The sequence below is a fragment of the Athene noctua genome, chromosome 7, assembly GCF_965140245.1.
Source record: "Athene noctua chromosome 7, bAthNoc1.hap1.1, whole genome shotgun sequence".
NCBI classification, from domain to species: domain Eukaryota; kingdom Metazoa; phylum Chordata; class Aves; order Strigiformes; family Strigidae; genus Athene; species Athene noctua.
The window spans coordinates 32,541,719-32,557,394 of NC_134043.1; the positions used below are offsets into that span (position 1 = coordinate 32,541,719).

The window sequence follows — 15,676 nt, forward strand, 5'->3', positions numbered from 1 at the left end:
GTAGTTTTGATTGCCATTACCTCTGGGTGATGAGTCTGGGAACTATGGTACTACTTTTGTAAGCAGACAATGGGCAGATTTTTTTTTTTAAAAAACAACAATTAATCAAATTCTTTATATAAGTTACTAACCAAATCCAGTAGGTCTTCCCAGTACAGATGACTGACAAATGTTGTTAATTCAGCCTGTAATTTACATTATCTCAAAAATGACCACAGGTTGGAACATGCTTAATTGCAGTGTCCTGATAAACTGAGAGTCAGACTATATCAGCACATGAAATAGCAATGGTCCACTTGCAAAATTAATAGAGGCTCTGTGTTAAAATACCAATACAGTTTGTTCAGTAGGTGGTAAGAAATCATTTTCATGCATATTTAACAAAAAGAAAAAAAAATGCTAAAAGAAAATCCAAGAAGGAAATTAATGGACATATAAAAACGCTGTTTGACATGGCAGAGTTCAACTGACAGTCCCCTGGAGATTCTGAACCCAAATCCTTCCCTCTTATCCACACGTTACAGCTCAGTTTTAACATACTGCTGTCAACCTGTACTGATGGCCTTGATGCAGCAGTTGTCTTCTGTTGAACAAAGCACTGATGCACATGCTTACCATTGCGACAACTTCACTGGGATTTAGGCCTCTGCTTAAAATTAAGCCAACACTTAAGTTCTTTGCTGGAGGGGATTTTAGTAGGAAGGAAATGCAGTGATCATGAGCTACTGAAGTTGAACATCAGTCGTGCAAGAATAGAGTATAAATTTGCTTTGTGAGACTATTGTTTGACTCCTGCACTCTGTGTACAGAAGCCCCAACACACGTAGACATTAAAGCATGAATTGCAGGTCAAAGACAAAAGAAATGATCCAGCTCTGAATCTCCTTGCTTTCATGCACTTAAGATTCCAAAAACAAAGCTAATGATAATTAAAAAAAGCAGCCAAACAAACTCTAAGAAAAGAAAGATGACCCATACTGAATCATAGTTTTGGTGACCACACTGGGACAGCAGACATCTTGGCTCATATTGCATATAACAGATAAACAGGTGAGCATCACCATCTTTTTTTTTTCTTTAAGATGGATGTACTTAACATATCCTGTCAGTTACCTCTGTGCATATGTGTCTACCTCATCCATGCATTGCAGTTGGTTTGCAGATGGGGAGTTATTGCCGGGCAATGCCTTATCTTTTCCCATGAAGGTGCAGAAAGTATCTCCATTTTCTGATTCCCCCATCCTTTAGATTCATGTCTCATCCCTCTGCTGACAGCTGTGCACTGCAACGTCCAGGAGACCCTTACCTTCCTCCAGAGCTCCAGTCTGCTCGGAAGCTGGCGAGGGAGGCGGGGAAGGAGGCAGGTTGGCTGACTCTTCAACTGCTAGAAACCAAACAGTGAAAATGAGATACAGCAATTAATTCCAGGCAGACCGAGGCTTGATACAAGCTGCAGTCAGCCTGTTCTGCCCAGCTGAGAGAATTATTCGATGGGGACTTGTGCCTAGTGGATTCTCAGATGAGACCTTTTCAGAACATACGGATTTTTAAAGTTATAATAAAAGGACTGGGATTTTTTTCCAGATGGTGTTAATTATTTTCAAAATTCTGGTCATACAGTACAATATAAAAATCAAGTACAAAATCATCTTTTCAATCAGCATTGCCACTTAGAAAACATTCAATTACCCAAGGCAACAACAAAAAAGCGTCTGAGCATGAGTGGTTGTATAAATTCACGCTATTAGAAACTGGCATCTAATCTCTTCGATTTACCTTGAGTACATGAACAAAAAACATTCTTCATGGTTCGGTTTTTCTTGTTCTGATGAGTTCAAGGTTAATCACAGAATACATGCAAATATTGCTTGCCTAAATACAGAAGACATCTGCATAGGGATCCTATGTCAGCCATGACATAAAAGTGATTCAGCTGAGCAAGGCACAGTGAATTCTTAGATGCACTTAGACTAGTATTTAGATTCATTCCCAGTCACAAGACTAGATGCTGAAACCAGATGATGTTTTTTCAATTATTTCAATTCAAGTACGATGAAATCCTAAACAAACTGCTTCTGAAATTAACTCATCATAACTTCTGCAGCTGATTTCATACCAATCACTTTGAGAATTCTTTTTTTCTTTAAGAAGAGATACACTACTGAGGCTTAACCAATGTTTGGGTTTTTTTAAAAAAAAGTTTAAAAATCTGTTTTAACAGACCTGTCTTATAAATGTCACTTCTCAACAGGCAGATTGCAGTTTCTGATTCAGGGCTTCTTCCAAAGCATAGAAAGGTCAGGTTCCAAGCCCCAGCAGAATTCACCATGCCTCCTTCTACTGATTTCAGCGTAGTTTGGAAGAGACCCTTATGTGACTTGTCCTTAAGATGTGCAGAATATTTATATCTTCATCACAGTGCAACTCTACCCACACATATTTAACAGTCACTGACCACAGGAACTGTTGCACCAACGTTTGCTGACTGAAGACATACTTCTCACAGTATTATCTAAGTACATGGAACTGAATACCCATTTTGCCTCACCCAGACCCCAGTAAAGCAATCTGTGCTTAAATATGTACGAAGTGTTTTGTAGAACTGAGGTCTTCCATGTAAAATTGGGTCTCTGCAAAGAAGAGAATTTACCAAGTAACGCATCTCCCTGTTGCAGTTCAAAATTAGTTCAATGAAGCTAAAGACCTTGGGAACCAAATTTCCAACGAATATTCTAAATTACTCATTGAATTTCATTCATTCCTAAGCAGGGTCCACTCACTGTACCAAACAAAGCAGACCACCTGTGAGGAAAATACCACAGGACATTATTTTGATTTGATCACAATGTATGTGCAACTCAGAAGAATTTATTCCGGGGCAGGCTTGCAAAACTTGCCTTACCTCAGGATGGAGTATGGCCTTTCTCTGGCCTTTGGTGTACATGCTTTGAGCTACTGTGGAAGTTTTCTGGCAGGGAGGAAGCACTGTAGGTCAAACGGCTGTATACTTACTTTTTAAACTATATTTATATATATGTATATACTCACACACACATTTCAGAGACATTTCACAAAGAAGCCAGCAGGAGGATCAGGGCACAGCATGGACCAGTGGCAGTGGTACCATTCCTAATCTGTACCACTGGCATTTGCTTCATCCACACATACCTCCCTCTCCCGCGATCTCCCCCCACCCTGCCCAGCTGCTAACCCCTCTCCCACCCTCACCGGGTGTGCCCCATTCCTCTCTGCTTCCTGTTGAGGTGCTCTTCCTCCATCTTTTTGATTAGCCAGCACCCAACCAGCAAAGCCTCACTTTTTTTTTTATATGCCTCTCCTCTAATCTTTGGCTCTTCAGAAATCAATGTTTCTCTTTTGCATTCTACCATTTGTCAGTGTGAGGTTAATGGTTGGACTAGATGATCTTCAAGGTCTTTTCCAACCTAGATGATTCTGTGATTCTGTACATGTCTGAACACAAACAGGCTCTGAGCGTTGCTGTGTCCCACCAAACATGATGACAAAACCACTACTACCAACTACATTTACAGTGGCACCACCCAGGAGTCAGAAACTAGGTGGAGAACTGCTGTTGGAGCAGACAATGAATGAGACAGTCACAGGGCCATGAAGAACTGGGTCAACAAGGATACTGATATTATTACGTGGTTCCAGCATTTATCCAGTGGCACTGCAGCTTACCCATGACCATAACCTATGTGAATACACAGCTGTAACTCGTTTTTGTAATATACATACATATAACATTTGCAGACACGAGGATACTTCAAACGTTCTTTGTCTCATTTTACCTAAAGGTAGTGGTCCAGGCTGATCTTTGTGCTGGGCTTCCTTTTCCTGTTCACCTTTCAGGACTGCTACAGCTTCAGCTGTTACTACTTGTACTATCCTTGCAGACACTTCTTCTGTGGCAGCAGCAAAGTTAGAAAAAACAAAGAAATGAGAACGATGTTTTAAAATTTTAAAGATTAGCTTCAACAATCAAAAATGGAGGCTGACAATCCATTTTTAAAAGGTAATATTTTTCCCTGAAATATAAGCAAATCATTGAAAATAAAATAGAAGGGCCAGATATTCCAAAGATCTCAGTGGAAAATACTGAGTACTTATAAAAACCAGGAGCCCAGCCTTTACAGTAAGATGCACAAAGCATCACTATTAAATGCTCTTTCTGTTAGGGACAATGTGCAGCAACTGCAAAATTTTAAGATTATCATTTATTACATGTCTAGAAATTTTTTTTTGCAGGTACTGTTTTGCAAACAGGAGTAGAATGGCCAGCTGAGTAATGGAATTTCTTGACATTTAATATATAGTTCCTGTATTCTTACATGCACTTTGGATGATATTTCCTTTTCATCAGCACCCAGTTAGTATGCATTAGAGGCACTTCCCAGACAGACATCTGTGCTGATGAGGGACTTGAAAAAGAAGGGCCAAATAACATTTCTGTATGATTAAAATGCATACTTTGTTCTCCTCATGCCTTTTAGGACTGCAACACAAAGCATTATTTAAACAGTAGGTCCGAATATCACGCAGAGGGAGGGATTGCAGAGGATAACATTTGCTTGGTTGGACGGGCTCTCCGGCCCTGGTCTTGGACAGAGGCTTGGCTCCCGGCCGCTTGCCCTCACTGGGCTCGGCGCAGGGAAGAGGGACTCGCCCGGACCTGGCTGAGACACTGCATGTCTGACAGGCCTGGCTGCCACAGGACCCGTGCTTCGCTCCTCCCCGCCTCCCTCAACGTGTGGCATGTCCCCAGAGGGCTGAGCAACCAGGTGCTCTGGTGAGGAGATGGGGGTGGTTGGACCACTCAGGGAGTAAATACTTCCAAACTGAGAAATTGTATCTCCTCTCTGCTCTAGACACACTCAAAGGTGCAGTGAAATGTCACCAGGCATACAACTGCAAGTGGAAGTAGCCAGAGAGGCTTCCTGCCCTAAGGACAGTTCAGACACCTTTTATCCAGCAAATCAAAGACTTAAGGGTTGGTCCAGCAGAACCATCTACAAAAGAATTCAGAGAAAAAGGGTTTAATTTTCTTATCTGTGTATTAGCCCACCCTACCTTGCTTGTTAATCAACATATTCCTCATTCTCATAGCCCAACTCAGTGGAAATAAACCCCTTTGCTCTCCAGCTATTTCTGAGAGCTGGCTGAGAGTTGTTTAAAACGCAGGGTGCCGGGACCCAACATGGAGCTGAGCCCTAGTAAACAACCAGCTGCAGGGCCACAGGCCCACCAGCTGCGCAGCTGGGCACACACCTGACGACAGAGAAAGAATTTCACTGCTGCTCCACCCTTCCCACGGAGACAGAGGTTTCTAATGGCAGACAGAAATACACCCTGCGCCTGCCAGGAGACACTCACAGAGCCCCCATTAATCACCATCCTGAGGGCAGAAATAAATACTCTCTGCTCGCCCATTACTGCGTCCTTCAGGCAAGGACCAGCTGGGAAGTGGAAGTATATTTAAATCAATGCCCTACATGTAACTTTACAGCAACCACCCTAACAAGGGATGCTGTCCATAAGATTAATAATGATTTCTTCTCACAGTTAGTGTATCCCTTTGTACTTTTAATGTAAATTTATTCCTTTTCGTTTATAAAAGCAAATTTTTCTCCCCAAAAGCATAGATGTGAGTTACTTGACTTTCACAGTCATGTTTATCCAAAAACAAAGTGCTACATTAATCTCTCTTTTGCACAAACTATGTAATGACATATTAAAAAAACCCACCCACTGGCAAAGAACATTCATAATTGTTGGTGTTTATATCTTACAATTCACTTCCCTCCTGACTGGTCACCAGGAGGGCAGTGACTGCAATAGTTTTATTGGCTGCAGCCAAGAGCAAGAGTAGATGGATGAATATGTCAGAACACCTACCAAGCAACAAAAAAAATAAGCTGATTTTAAAAACTGCTAGCCCAGGAATACATGAGTATAAACTTGCCAAGGATAAATTCAGACTAGAAGTCTGAAGACGCTGCTTTTCTACTGTCAGGGGTGTGAAGTTCTGGCAGTCTTCCATGTAGCAGGAAACTCAACTGGTTTTGAGATGGAGCTCGATACATTCATGAAACGGACTACACAGGATATAGTTGCCTGTAGTAGCAGAAGGCTGTGAATGGCAGCTCTAGCTCTCTGTCCCTCTATTCAACAACAGGTCCCTAGTATGAGATGAAACTCCATTTTGTTGTTAAGTAGATCGAACCGAGCACCATAAATCAAGTCATGCATGTGGCTAGTCCTATGGACCAAAAAACAGGAATATTGATTTAAAGCCCATCGATCTTCCCAGGGGCCTGCATGTTTGGGCTTTTAGAATTTCTCCTGCTTCCACGCCTGCTGGATGTCGGGGGTGCTTCTCGGCACCTCTTGGTTCCTTCCTCTCGTCAGAAACATGGAACAGATACCTCCTGGACGGACACATGGTGCTGCTGTTGCAGGGCAGCGGACTTGGACACAAACAGTCCCTTGGAATCACTACAGACCCTGACAATTCCCTTTGTTGTGAGGCACACTCAGACTGCAAAGCACAAGCAATACAGGGGAAAACTGGGAGAATGAACCTGGAGCTTGGCCCATCCTCTTCCTGCAGACATGGGGTGCCCTCTCTCATGCGCTGCAGCACCCTGGGTGGGTGGGACAAGCGGGTAGGAAACAAACTGCTCTTCCATAAAGTGAGCTTTGATACTTGGTATACCCCTGCTGAGATTCTGCTCTTTCAGAACAGGAAAAAGTATTGCCCCGGCAGCCTTGGTGAGCATGGAGAACAGCACAGAGCTTCACGGAGCACCATGGCTCCAGAAGACCTCATGCCAATTGACACCACAGCTTTATGCTTGGAGGGTGTGACATGTGAGTGACCCTTCTGTCAAAATCTCCATGAATCTACTAATCACAACACTACCAACAAAAGTAACATCATCAAGTCTGTTAGCTCAGATGAACAAAGCAAGACTCAGTTAGGAAGACTGTTAGGAGAATAAATTTTTAAGCTTATTTTCACAGGAAAATTTTAAGAAAAGGCTCCAATTAATTTTTCAGATACAGAATATGCAAATATATCTACCAGATTTAGTACCCTGGAGCACGTCCAATGGAAACCCACTCGGTCACCTGCTCTCCATCACCCAAGCTACTGCAAGCCTCCTCCCAGCAAGGTAAGACAAATCCCTATTAAAAATTGTCTCCTTTGTTTTATTTATACTTGTCCACATCCAGCCGGTCCTGGGGTGTAAATGGGACTCTGCAAGGCTGGAAGACAGTTCCCACCCTCTCTTTCTGATTTAATTTGCTTGCGACAAAGATTATGTTCCGCAGGCAAATTTGGCTAAGGGTGAAAGGTTGCCTCCTGAAAAAAGGAAATTTCAATTTCAGGCTATGCAAAGTAAGTAAATAAAAGTACAAATGGCCTCTGGGTTTTGGTTTGGGGGGAATTTTTTTTGTTTATTTGGCTGGTTTTTTTTAATCAAGAAAGGTTCACTTCTGAACACTGTTGATGGATATTTTGGGTGACACAGGAGGCACAGGCAGTTCGCCAGAAGAGCAGTGATTTTGCTATACATGACTGCTGCAAAAGGACAGACATTTTTGTACTAATGGACACTATAAATAGCAGATCCAACAGGAAAGTCAAATCCTCACAGGGCAGCTATTGAGACTCTTCATAGTTTCCTTATGGTTCAGTTAAAGTTCAAGGAAGCCTAATGATAAAGAACAAAAAAAAAAAGAAAAAAGAAGCCTTAGCCAGCCTGGATGCCAGGCAAATTCTTCACAGCCTAAAAGCTCTGGATTCACTAGAAATAGTTTTGCTTGTAGAGATTTTTTTTTCCCCTCCCTTTAAGCAGGTAGTCAGTCTCTGACTCTGTGGCACCAAAACGGCACTAAGAAATAACAAGTAAAACCAAATATATGTTCCTTATAGAACCTTGCCTCACATAAGACTCTAGCACAATGATCAACGACTATATGGCCTTCCTTTGCATTCTGCAGAGAGTAAAATGCTGCTCCTTTTTACCAAGATGTCAGCTGCTCATGACACTGGACACAGACTGAATCTCCCAGTTTGATTTGAGAGAACGTGGTATCCAAAAGTACTGGTGGTCCTCGAATGGGATGTCCATAACAGAGAGGAGACATTGTTAAAGATCCTCAGCACAAGCTTTCAAAAGCCCCCTGACAATGTGCAGGCTGAGCCGAGAGGCCAGGAGCTAACACACAGGGATGGTGATTCTGCTGCTCCCTTAAAGGCTGTCACTTCAGACCAAGCTCTGACAGGGCTGTCAGGTCAAGCCTGCACAGTTGCTACTAATGCCATGGCTGCTCTCTGGCAGGAACAGAGGACTGTGCCCTGCTGAGAGGGCAGGCATCTCTCTTGGGCACTACACTAATTTAAACCAAATTTAAAACTCAAACCAATAAGCACTCTCTGCTCCTGATCTTAGAAGCCAGTCTGATTCTTCTACGAGGTATGAAAAATCCCAGCATGCCAAACTGGGACATCCGGAGTCTCTCTGCCCCACAGACAACTCATGGACACAAACCTGACAAACCACAGGAGATGCTGAACCAGATGCTGATGGCATGGGGAGCCACAGCCTTTCCTCTTTGCTGGGTTTAGAAGGCCTGGTGACTCCAAAAGCTGCAGCCCCTCTCATATGCACACCCAAGGGCACAACAGCTGCTCAATCCCCACTCCGGCTTGCCCTGGCACCGATATTTGAACTGCAGCAGGCATCATCCAGGCACTCCCTCCTGGCACCCGAGAGAACCCCTCTTCACCGAGAGAGACCTAACCAGGGGCTGTTAAAGCAAGGTTACATGCCAAACATGGCTACAGCAGAGCCAAAGGTCTGGGATCAGACCCTGTAGAAGGCCAAGATGTTGTGTCAAAGCCTTCCTTCAGTTCTTATTGATGCTGTTGCAGTTGTCAATGGACAGCAGATGTCTCCTCTGGCACCTAAATCCATTACCTACAGTACTTTCATTTCCCAGGAAACCTTTCCAGTCCATTAAGTCTTTTAACAGACAGGTTTACCAGCCCCAGAGACAGATGTATGGACGGTGGCAAGAGTCTTTAAAAAAAGGTGTCTGAGCTTTCACCAAATATTTCCAGAAAACTGTTAGAAATAATTGGCAACTATAAAGGCAATAGCAAAAATTAGATGTGTGACACATCTCCGCAGTGATGTGTGGTATCTGTTCCCTTTTGCCCTTTAAATGTTTTTTCTTCAGCTTCAGACACTCTTTCTCTTCCAACCTACCATAACCTCAGGCTTAATCCATTGAGGAGCTGAATTTGCTACAAACCCTATTTCCTAGGTGAAACTGCTCAGGCTCAGACATTTGCCTATGACAGCCCTCATCCAGCAATACCTTTTATTTCTCTGTCCCTCCTACTCCTCTATATGATGCTGTATTATTATAGTGAGGATTGTTTTTGACAAGATAAATTTCCTATGGGCAGGGCTCACAGCATCTTCCTGCCTCACAGGTATGTGTCCCAGCGCTGCTGCAGGGATCCTGCTGGCAGAGGAACTGGGGGTGGTACAGCTCAACCTGGGGAACAGCTGGCTCGTCACCTCACATAACAGTATCAGTGATTTCTCAGGCCAGAAGTGCCCTGGTCAGACCAGAGTTTGTTTCCTCAGCTCTTACTCTCCTTCCTCAGCTGTAGCTGCCTGTGTTTCATTACTGCCATTCAGCCAGTTCACTCAGCCCACCTATCAATCGCTTCTTGTCACCTGAGCACCCATTTCACAGCAACAGTGACAGCCCCTCCTGAAAAGTACTTCACATCCCCGCAGTTTCACTGGGACACTCTTCCCAGACTGAAGGAGCATCACCCCCTGCTCTTTCTAGCGACAGCTCTATCTGATACCACTACGGTATCAGAGTTTGGTGTAGCCATGGAAGGTGCCATCTGGTCTCTGTAAAGCAGAACTTGTTTAAGGCGTAGACAAAGTTTAACGTGCTGGAACTGCACAGCACAACCAATGTTCCAGGAGAAAACTGGAGGAAAGGGATGATAGGCAGGAGGGACAGAGAGGAGGAGACTGAAAATTGTGTTAGAACTTCACACGCATTCACAATGTCACCCCTCAGCCACCTACCAAGAAAATTAACTGTGAGCTCAGTTAAAGCAAAGGGTAATTAACACTCCTGGAGCACTGAGGCTAAAACAGGGATAAAGAGAGGTGCAAACAGAGTGAAAGGATAAAATTATATGTTTCATTAATTTTGCTACATTTTAGGGAAGGAACATAGGCAGAGCACAGCAAAAGGATTAGCTACATGTGCTTGCAGAATTGGGAAAACAAAGCAATTTCAGTAAAAATGTGCCTGTCAAAATCCCCAGTGGGGTGCAGAGCAGTTTCCAAGGTAACCAGCACTAATTGTTGGCACAGTGAAATCGAGTCAACAACAAAAGCAGAGAGCAACCTGTGCCGCTTAGTGAGGAAAATACCGCCAATATATTCCTGCAGAAAGGGAAGATACAAAGTGGCTATTTGCTATCTTTGACAATCCGAAAAGCAAACAGGACCTATGGATTTTTTTCCCCCCGGGGTACTGCGGTTCCCAGGGCAGCAGGACCACAAACCAAATAGCTATTCGATTTGTTTAGAGGCATTAGCCAGTCCCCTAAGGACAGGTTCTGAATTCATGCTCAGCTCTCCTGAAAGCTGGGAACGACTCTTGTTTCAGTCAAGAGTGCTGAAATGCTGGGGAAAAAAAGATGTGAGCTTCATACAGTGACATTTCTGATGGAAAAACCAACAACACATCTTGGACTTTATCACTGGGATTGTGACAACTCCAAGTACTGCCTTTTGCACTCAGATTAAAAGAGAAATGCACAGCAGCAATCAATGCAGTATGAATAAATTATATAAAACCCGAATAATGCCAACAGATTAGTGCTTGTGATTGAAGAAAAAAAGCAGTAACATAGCTTTACAGAATTTAAATATTTGCTCTCAAATGGCTTTCGTGAGTGTAAATATTTTGCTGTAAGTAGGTCCTTGATCTGGATGTTGGCAATATCAACAGTAATTGGCAGGAGGTATGAAGGCAAATAATAGGAACATCAGCTTTTAAATTAAATGAAACCACAACTCAACTGACAAGTATAATTTCCCTAATAAACTCGTTGACTTCAAGTTACTGTAGCATCAATGAGGATAGTGACAGATTAATTTAATCACCAGGATTTACCAGCTAACCAACTGAACAGGTCAGAAAAGGCTTCTGCTTTTGGAAAGAAAGAGCTTTCAATGTTTAATGGATTGAACCCCAAAGGGAGGAAATCCCCAAAGGGAAGAAACACACCCGGACTACCTTTGGGGAAAGATGGACCGCAGTGACTATGTGAGAAGAGCATGTACAGGGGAGCTAAAGCTGGGTACCTGACACAGCAGCTTCACGCCCTGGGGAGCCTCACAGCAAATGGTTTATGCCTCCACGTCTTGGGGTACTTCAAGTATTCAACAGTCCTTCCTACCTTCTCCTTAAACTCAAGATTGTAAATCTGAATCACCATTATCTGGCCCCTTAACATATCTGCTTTGTAGCAGAGTAAATCTGGTGCAAAGCTGATGTTCTGGCTGCAGCTGAGCTGTGTCGGACTGGTTTTGCACCGGTACAAACAGGAGGTTGGAGGGTGGCTTTCCTGTGTGCTCTCAGCTGCTCTGCAGTGTTCGGGGAAGCCACAGGCCAGGGCCCGGGCCACCTGTCCTTGGACAGCTTCTACATGTTCTGTGTGTACCTCACCTCCACTGCCTGACTGCATTTTCCTGATCACCTTCTTCATCCAGAGAGTTGGACATAGCCCAATTCCAACTGGAGACAGATGTGCTCCAAGGCACATAAGTAGCAAAATCCAAAGCAACTTGTGCTAGGAGCCAGGAACAATTGAGAAAGCTCCAGTGAGCCCCCTGCTCGGGCTCCCCAGCACACCCGGGTGCATGTTCACTAGGCAGAAGCCTCAGCCATGCTGTCTAGCAGCTGTAAAACAAACCACCGAGGGATCAGTCCCCACCCCCACATGAGATATGAAAGTCTGTTGAAAAGGAGTCGTACAAATGTCAGTACAATAAAGCAATGCTTTAAAAATGAGCCCTCATTACTGCAAATACTTGCTCCCTGTGTATCCCCTGAGTTGCATGCTCTTAAGTCTACCGCCTGGAACAAAATATTTACTACTGTCAGCATTTCCCAGCCAAGTCAGAGGTGGGAAAAACTAACCGGTTGTTATATCTGATGCATTGGCAACACAGTTTACAGCTAACATGCAATACTGAAGCAGACAACACCAGACCCTCAGCCAGGGCAATGCAGTGAGGTCCCACTGCCCTTCCCAGGACTTGGTATCAGCTAAAAACATCACTTGCATGTACAAAGCAGCTGTATCTATCTTTCATTAAAACCTGAACTCCTTAGGAACCATGAAAAAGAAATCACTTCGGCTTCAAAACAAAGAACCGGATATTTAGTCCTTTGAGTGTGAGTAAATACACATAACAGGTGACTCACTTTTAAATCAATATTTGTTTTGAACTTCAGTACAACTTAAGATTTTAAACAGAATTTTAAGAACCCCCATAGAAGTCAATGGAGTTTCAGTCACCTACAGCAGGAGGTGTCATGTCCTTTAAAGTTCATTTTTAGCTCCTTTTGCGCTAATTTTAAACACTTTTTACAGTGTTTTTTGTGATATTTTTAAAGAAGAATTCAAAGTACGCTATACAAACTCTGCTGAATTTAAGTTTAAAACTAACATTAACCTATGCACACACAGTGTGGGATTTCTAGTTGTGCCTGGTAAGAAGGACTGAAGGTCATTCTGTCGATGCAACAGAATTTTGGTTCATGCTATCAGGGGATATGGTAACACATAAAATGCAGCAATACCGTGCCCTGTTCACCTCAAGGCTCACACTTGCCAGTCCAACCCTGCTTAACCAGCTAGCTCTGCAATGCAGCAAGAGCTGCACAGCGAATCTCTTCCCGGCTCTGCTGCCCAGCCCAGCCCTGTGCCTGTACGGAGACAGATGTGTCCCTCCTACCCACTGTGAGGAACAGTGTTGTGTATTTACAAACGAGCACATGGCAAGCGTTCCCACAGACAGGCAGAGCAAGACAGGCCCCATGTCACATACAAATGAACCAAGTCCTGCAGAGGTGATGTGGATGGGTTTCCAGAACAGTTCCCAGCCCTGCACAGCAGTTCTGCCATCTCTCCCTCTCTCCTCTGGCCCTACGCCAGTCAAAGGGAGCCTCATCTCTGCTGGGTCACTGACTCTGACTGGGACTCATCCCTGGCCACTCACACCTCTAAGTGTACGAGGGATCAGGAATAAAAATGTCCACCTAATCTTATAGAAGTGCAAGAGATGCACATAAAAACCCTCAGCACACCTTCTGAACTACCTCTTCTGCTTTTTATGACAGACTTGTCTTTTCTGCACACTTAAGTCTGCAAGCTTCCACAGACACAGTGCTGGGGACATCTGGGTGCTGTGGAGAGATTCTGGACCAGGGTTTGGGTCACTGAAGCCACCAGAAGAGGTCTGCAACCAGAGACAGAGCTCTCGAGTGTACTGAAAATGAGAAGCAGCTGTGGAAATTCAAGGTCGCAGAGAAGCTACACTGGATGGTTGGGATAGAGCTGGGAGTACAGAGAGCAAGAAAATAAAGCCAGAGGCAACATGAGAAAAGAGAGGAAAAGTAGTAAGAGCTGACAGAGCAATTATTTAGAAGGACAACATATTCTTAAATAGAGAGAAAGGATGACAGTGAAAGAAAAAAGATAACTCATGGACAGGAACAACTAAGGATTAGTTTCCTCTACAGCTCACCAAGAACCTGCGCAGGCTGTGTTACCCTGGATTTGGCACATACCCTGGCTTTGGGGTGAAAAGCAATAGTCACAGCAGAAGCCTTTTCCTTCTGTCATATGTGGTGCAAGGCTATGGATGAGAACAGTTTTGGTACATCAGCAAGACTGCCACATCTACACATCACTGGCAACTGATACTTCTGCTTTTCTTTATTAACGTATCTGTCTTGCCAGATGCACAGGTTGCATGGAAAGAGGACCAGACTGTAAATTAGTTTTATCATAACTGCCATAGGCTATATGCTGGAACCTGCACCAAACTTATCATATATCACTATGAATTAGTCTCAAGGAAAGAAACAGGAACAAAAAAGTTAAATACCTGGGGTTTATTCCCCCCCCCCCCCCCAAGTATATAGTGCCTCCAAGTGAAACTGATTTCAATGAAGCATTCATTCTACTCAGTCCTGAGTGAAAATGTCTCTCTGGGAAGCAGCTAACAGGTTTTCCTGCCTTGAACATAATCATATCTCACAGTTATTTTCCCACATACTGCATGCAATTAAAGTTTTGACCAGGTATTTTCCACACATAGGAGAAGGGCTCACTCCCATGATCTAATGCACACAGCTGGGGTGCTTTCAGTTTCCTGCACTTTTTGCATGTCGTGAGGAATACCTCGGTAATAACAAAAGCCCAAAACCCAACCAAGACTGCATTTCTAAACCACCACCTCAGAATGGGTTTTCCAAGCACCACTGACTCCGCTCTGCAGTCCGTCTGTGAAACAGCACAGAAAATGTAAATGTTTTGCTCAGCATCTCCAAGAAACAAATGACAGTCAACATCAGCATGTAGCCCTCTGAGTCTTGTCTTTGAATTTCCAGATCAACCTTTTCACAGCTGGTACAGACAGGCACCGTCTCATCAGTGCTCATCTGCCAGCTAATGCCAGCCGCTTATGCTGATTTCCATCCCTTCAGCTGGCAAAGGCAAGAAAACCTGTATTAATTATCATTATAAGGATTTAAAGTGAGCAGTTAATCTACCAGTAGGGACTCCCCAAAATGGAAAAACCCAAACCAAAACACCAGTACGCACTAGTTTTGCTGTCCTTACTCAGGATATGAAGACAGCACGAGATGAGACTATTTCTTTCTCCATGTCGTAACCTCACAGACTAAAACAGCAGGGAAGACAAAGACAGGGGGCTTGTCTCTGACCTCCTTCTAATCTTTCCTTTGAGTTCCTCATTCAAAACCCAAATTGTCTTTGCTTTCCAATTTTAATACAGAGTAGCTCATCAGGGTTAGCCAAACCAAGAAATCTGCATATCTCTCTCTCTCACACACACACACACATATGTATTTTGCACCATAAATACACCCCAAAGTAGTATTTCCTTTTCATTTCCATGAAAGTCGTGCCTCAGCGAGGACAGCAGAGTGAGGGCCCCATTGCAGTGTCCTCCCACTCTCTCTTCCCATCTACCCTGTCTCCCTTAACCTTGAGAAGCAAATGCTAGAGGAAAGAAGGAAAAAAATTAAATCCTCCTTTCCTTTGTCAGACAGCCTGGCTGTGGCTCAGAGCTGTTACAGAGAGGCTGTGCACTCCTGAATGCTAAATAAGCTCCCAGGCTACATACTTTCTCTCAGCGGAGCTTAAAAAGAGATCTCACTCCGCGCAGGGATGTGTTGGCATGGCAACGTGGAAAAAAGAAATCAGCAGCGCCTGGCACTCCTCGCAGGAGCAGCAGACTGTGCGACACTCATTTTTGTAAGTGATCTGATGGTACCTACCTCC

The 15,676-nt window shown here is 43.8% G+C and overlaps 1 protein-coding gene across 28 annotated transcripts in view; it reads right to left on the reverse strand.

Annotated features, from left to right (window-relative positions):
- MAP2 (microtubule associated protein 2) overlaps nt 1-15,676 on the reverse strand; it is a 234,011-nt gene that overhangs the window by 47,477 nt on the left and 170,858 nt on the right. For 22 of the 28 annotated variants that reach the window (XM_074910435.1, XM_074910445.1, XM_074910440.1 and 19 more), the window contains 2 exons: nt 3,813-3,926; nt 1,307-1,384 (listed from right to left, as the gene is read on the reverse strand). Coding sequence is in view for 25 of the 28 variants with exons in the window: in XM_074910445.1 (XP_074766546.1) it covers nt 1,307-1,384; nt 3,813-3,926 (192 nt within the window). In the remaining 3 variants the exon portion in view is untranslated. Of the gene's footprint in view, nt 1-1,306; nt 1,385-3,812; nt 3,927-15,676 lie in introns of those variants that run through there. The other 6 variants (XM_074910447.1, XM_074910446.1, XM_074910432.1 and 3 more) reach the window with 3 other exon arrangements.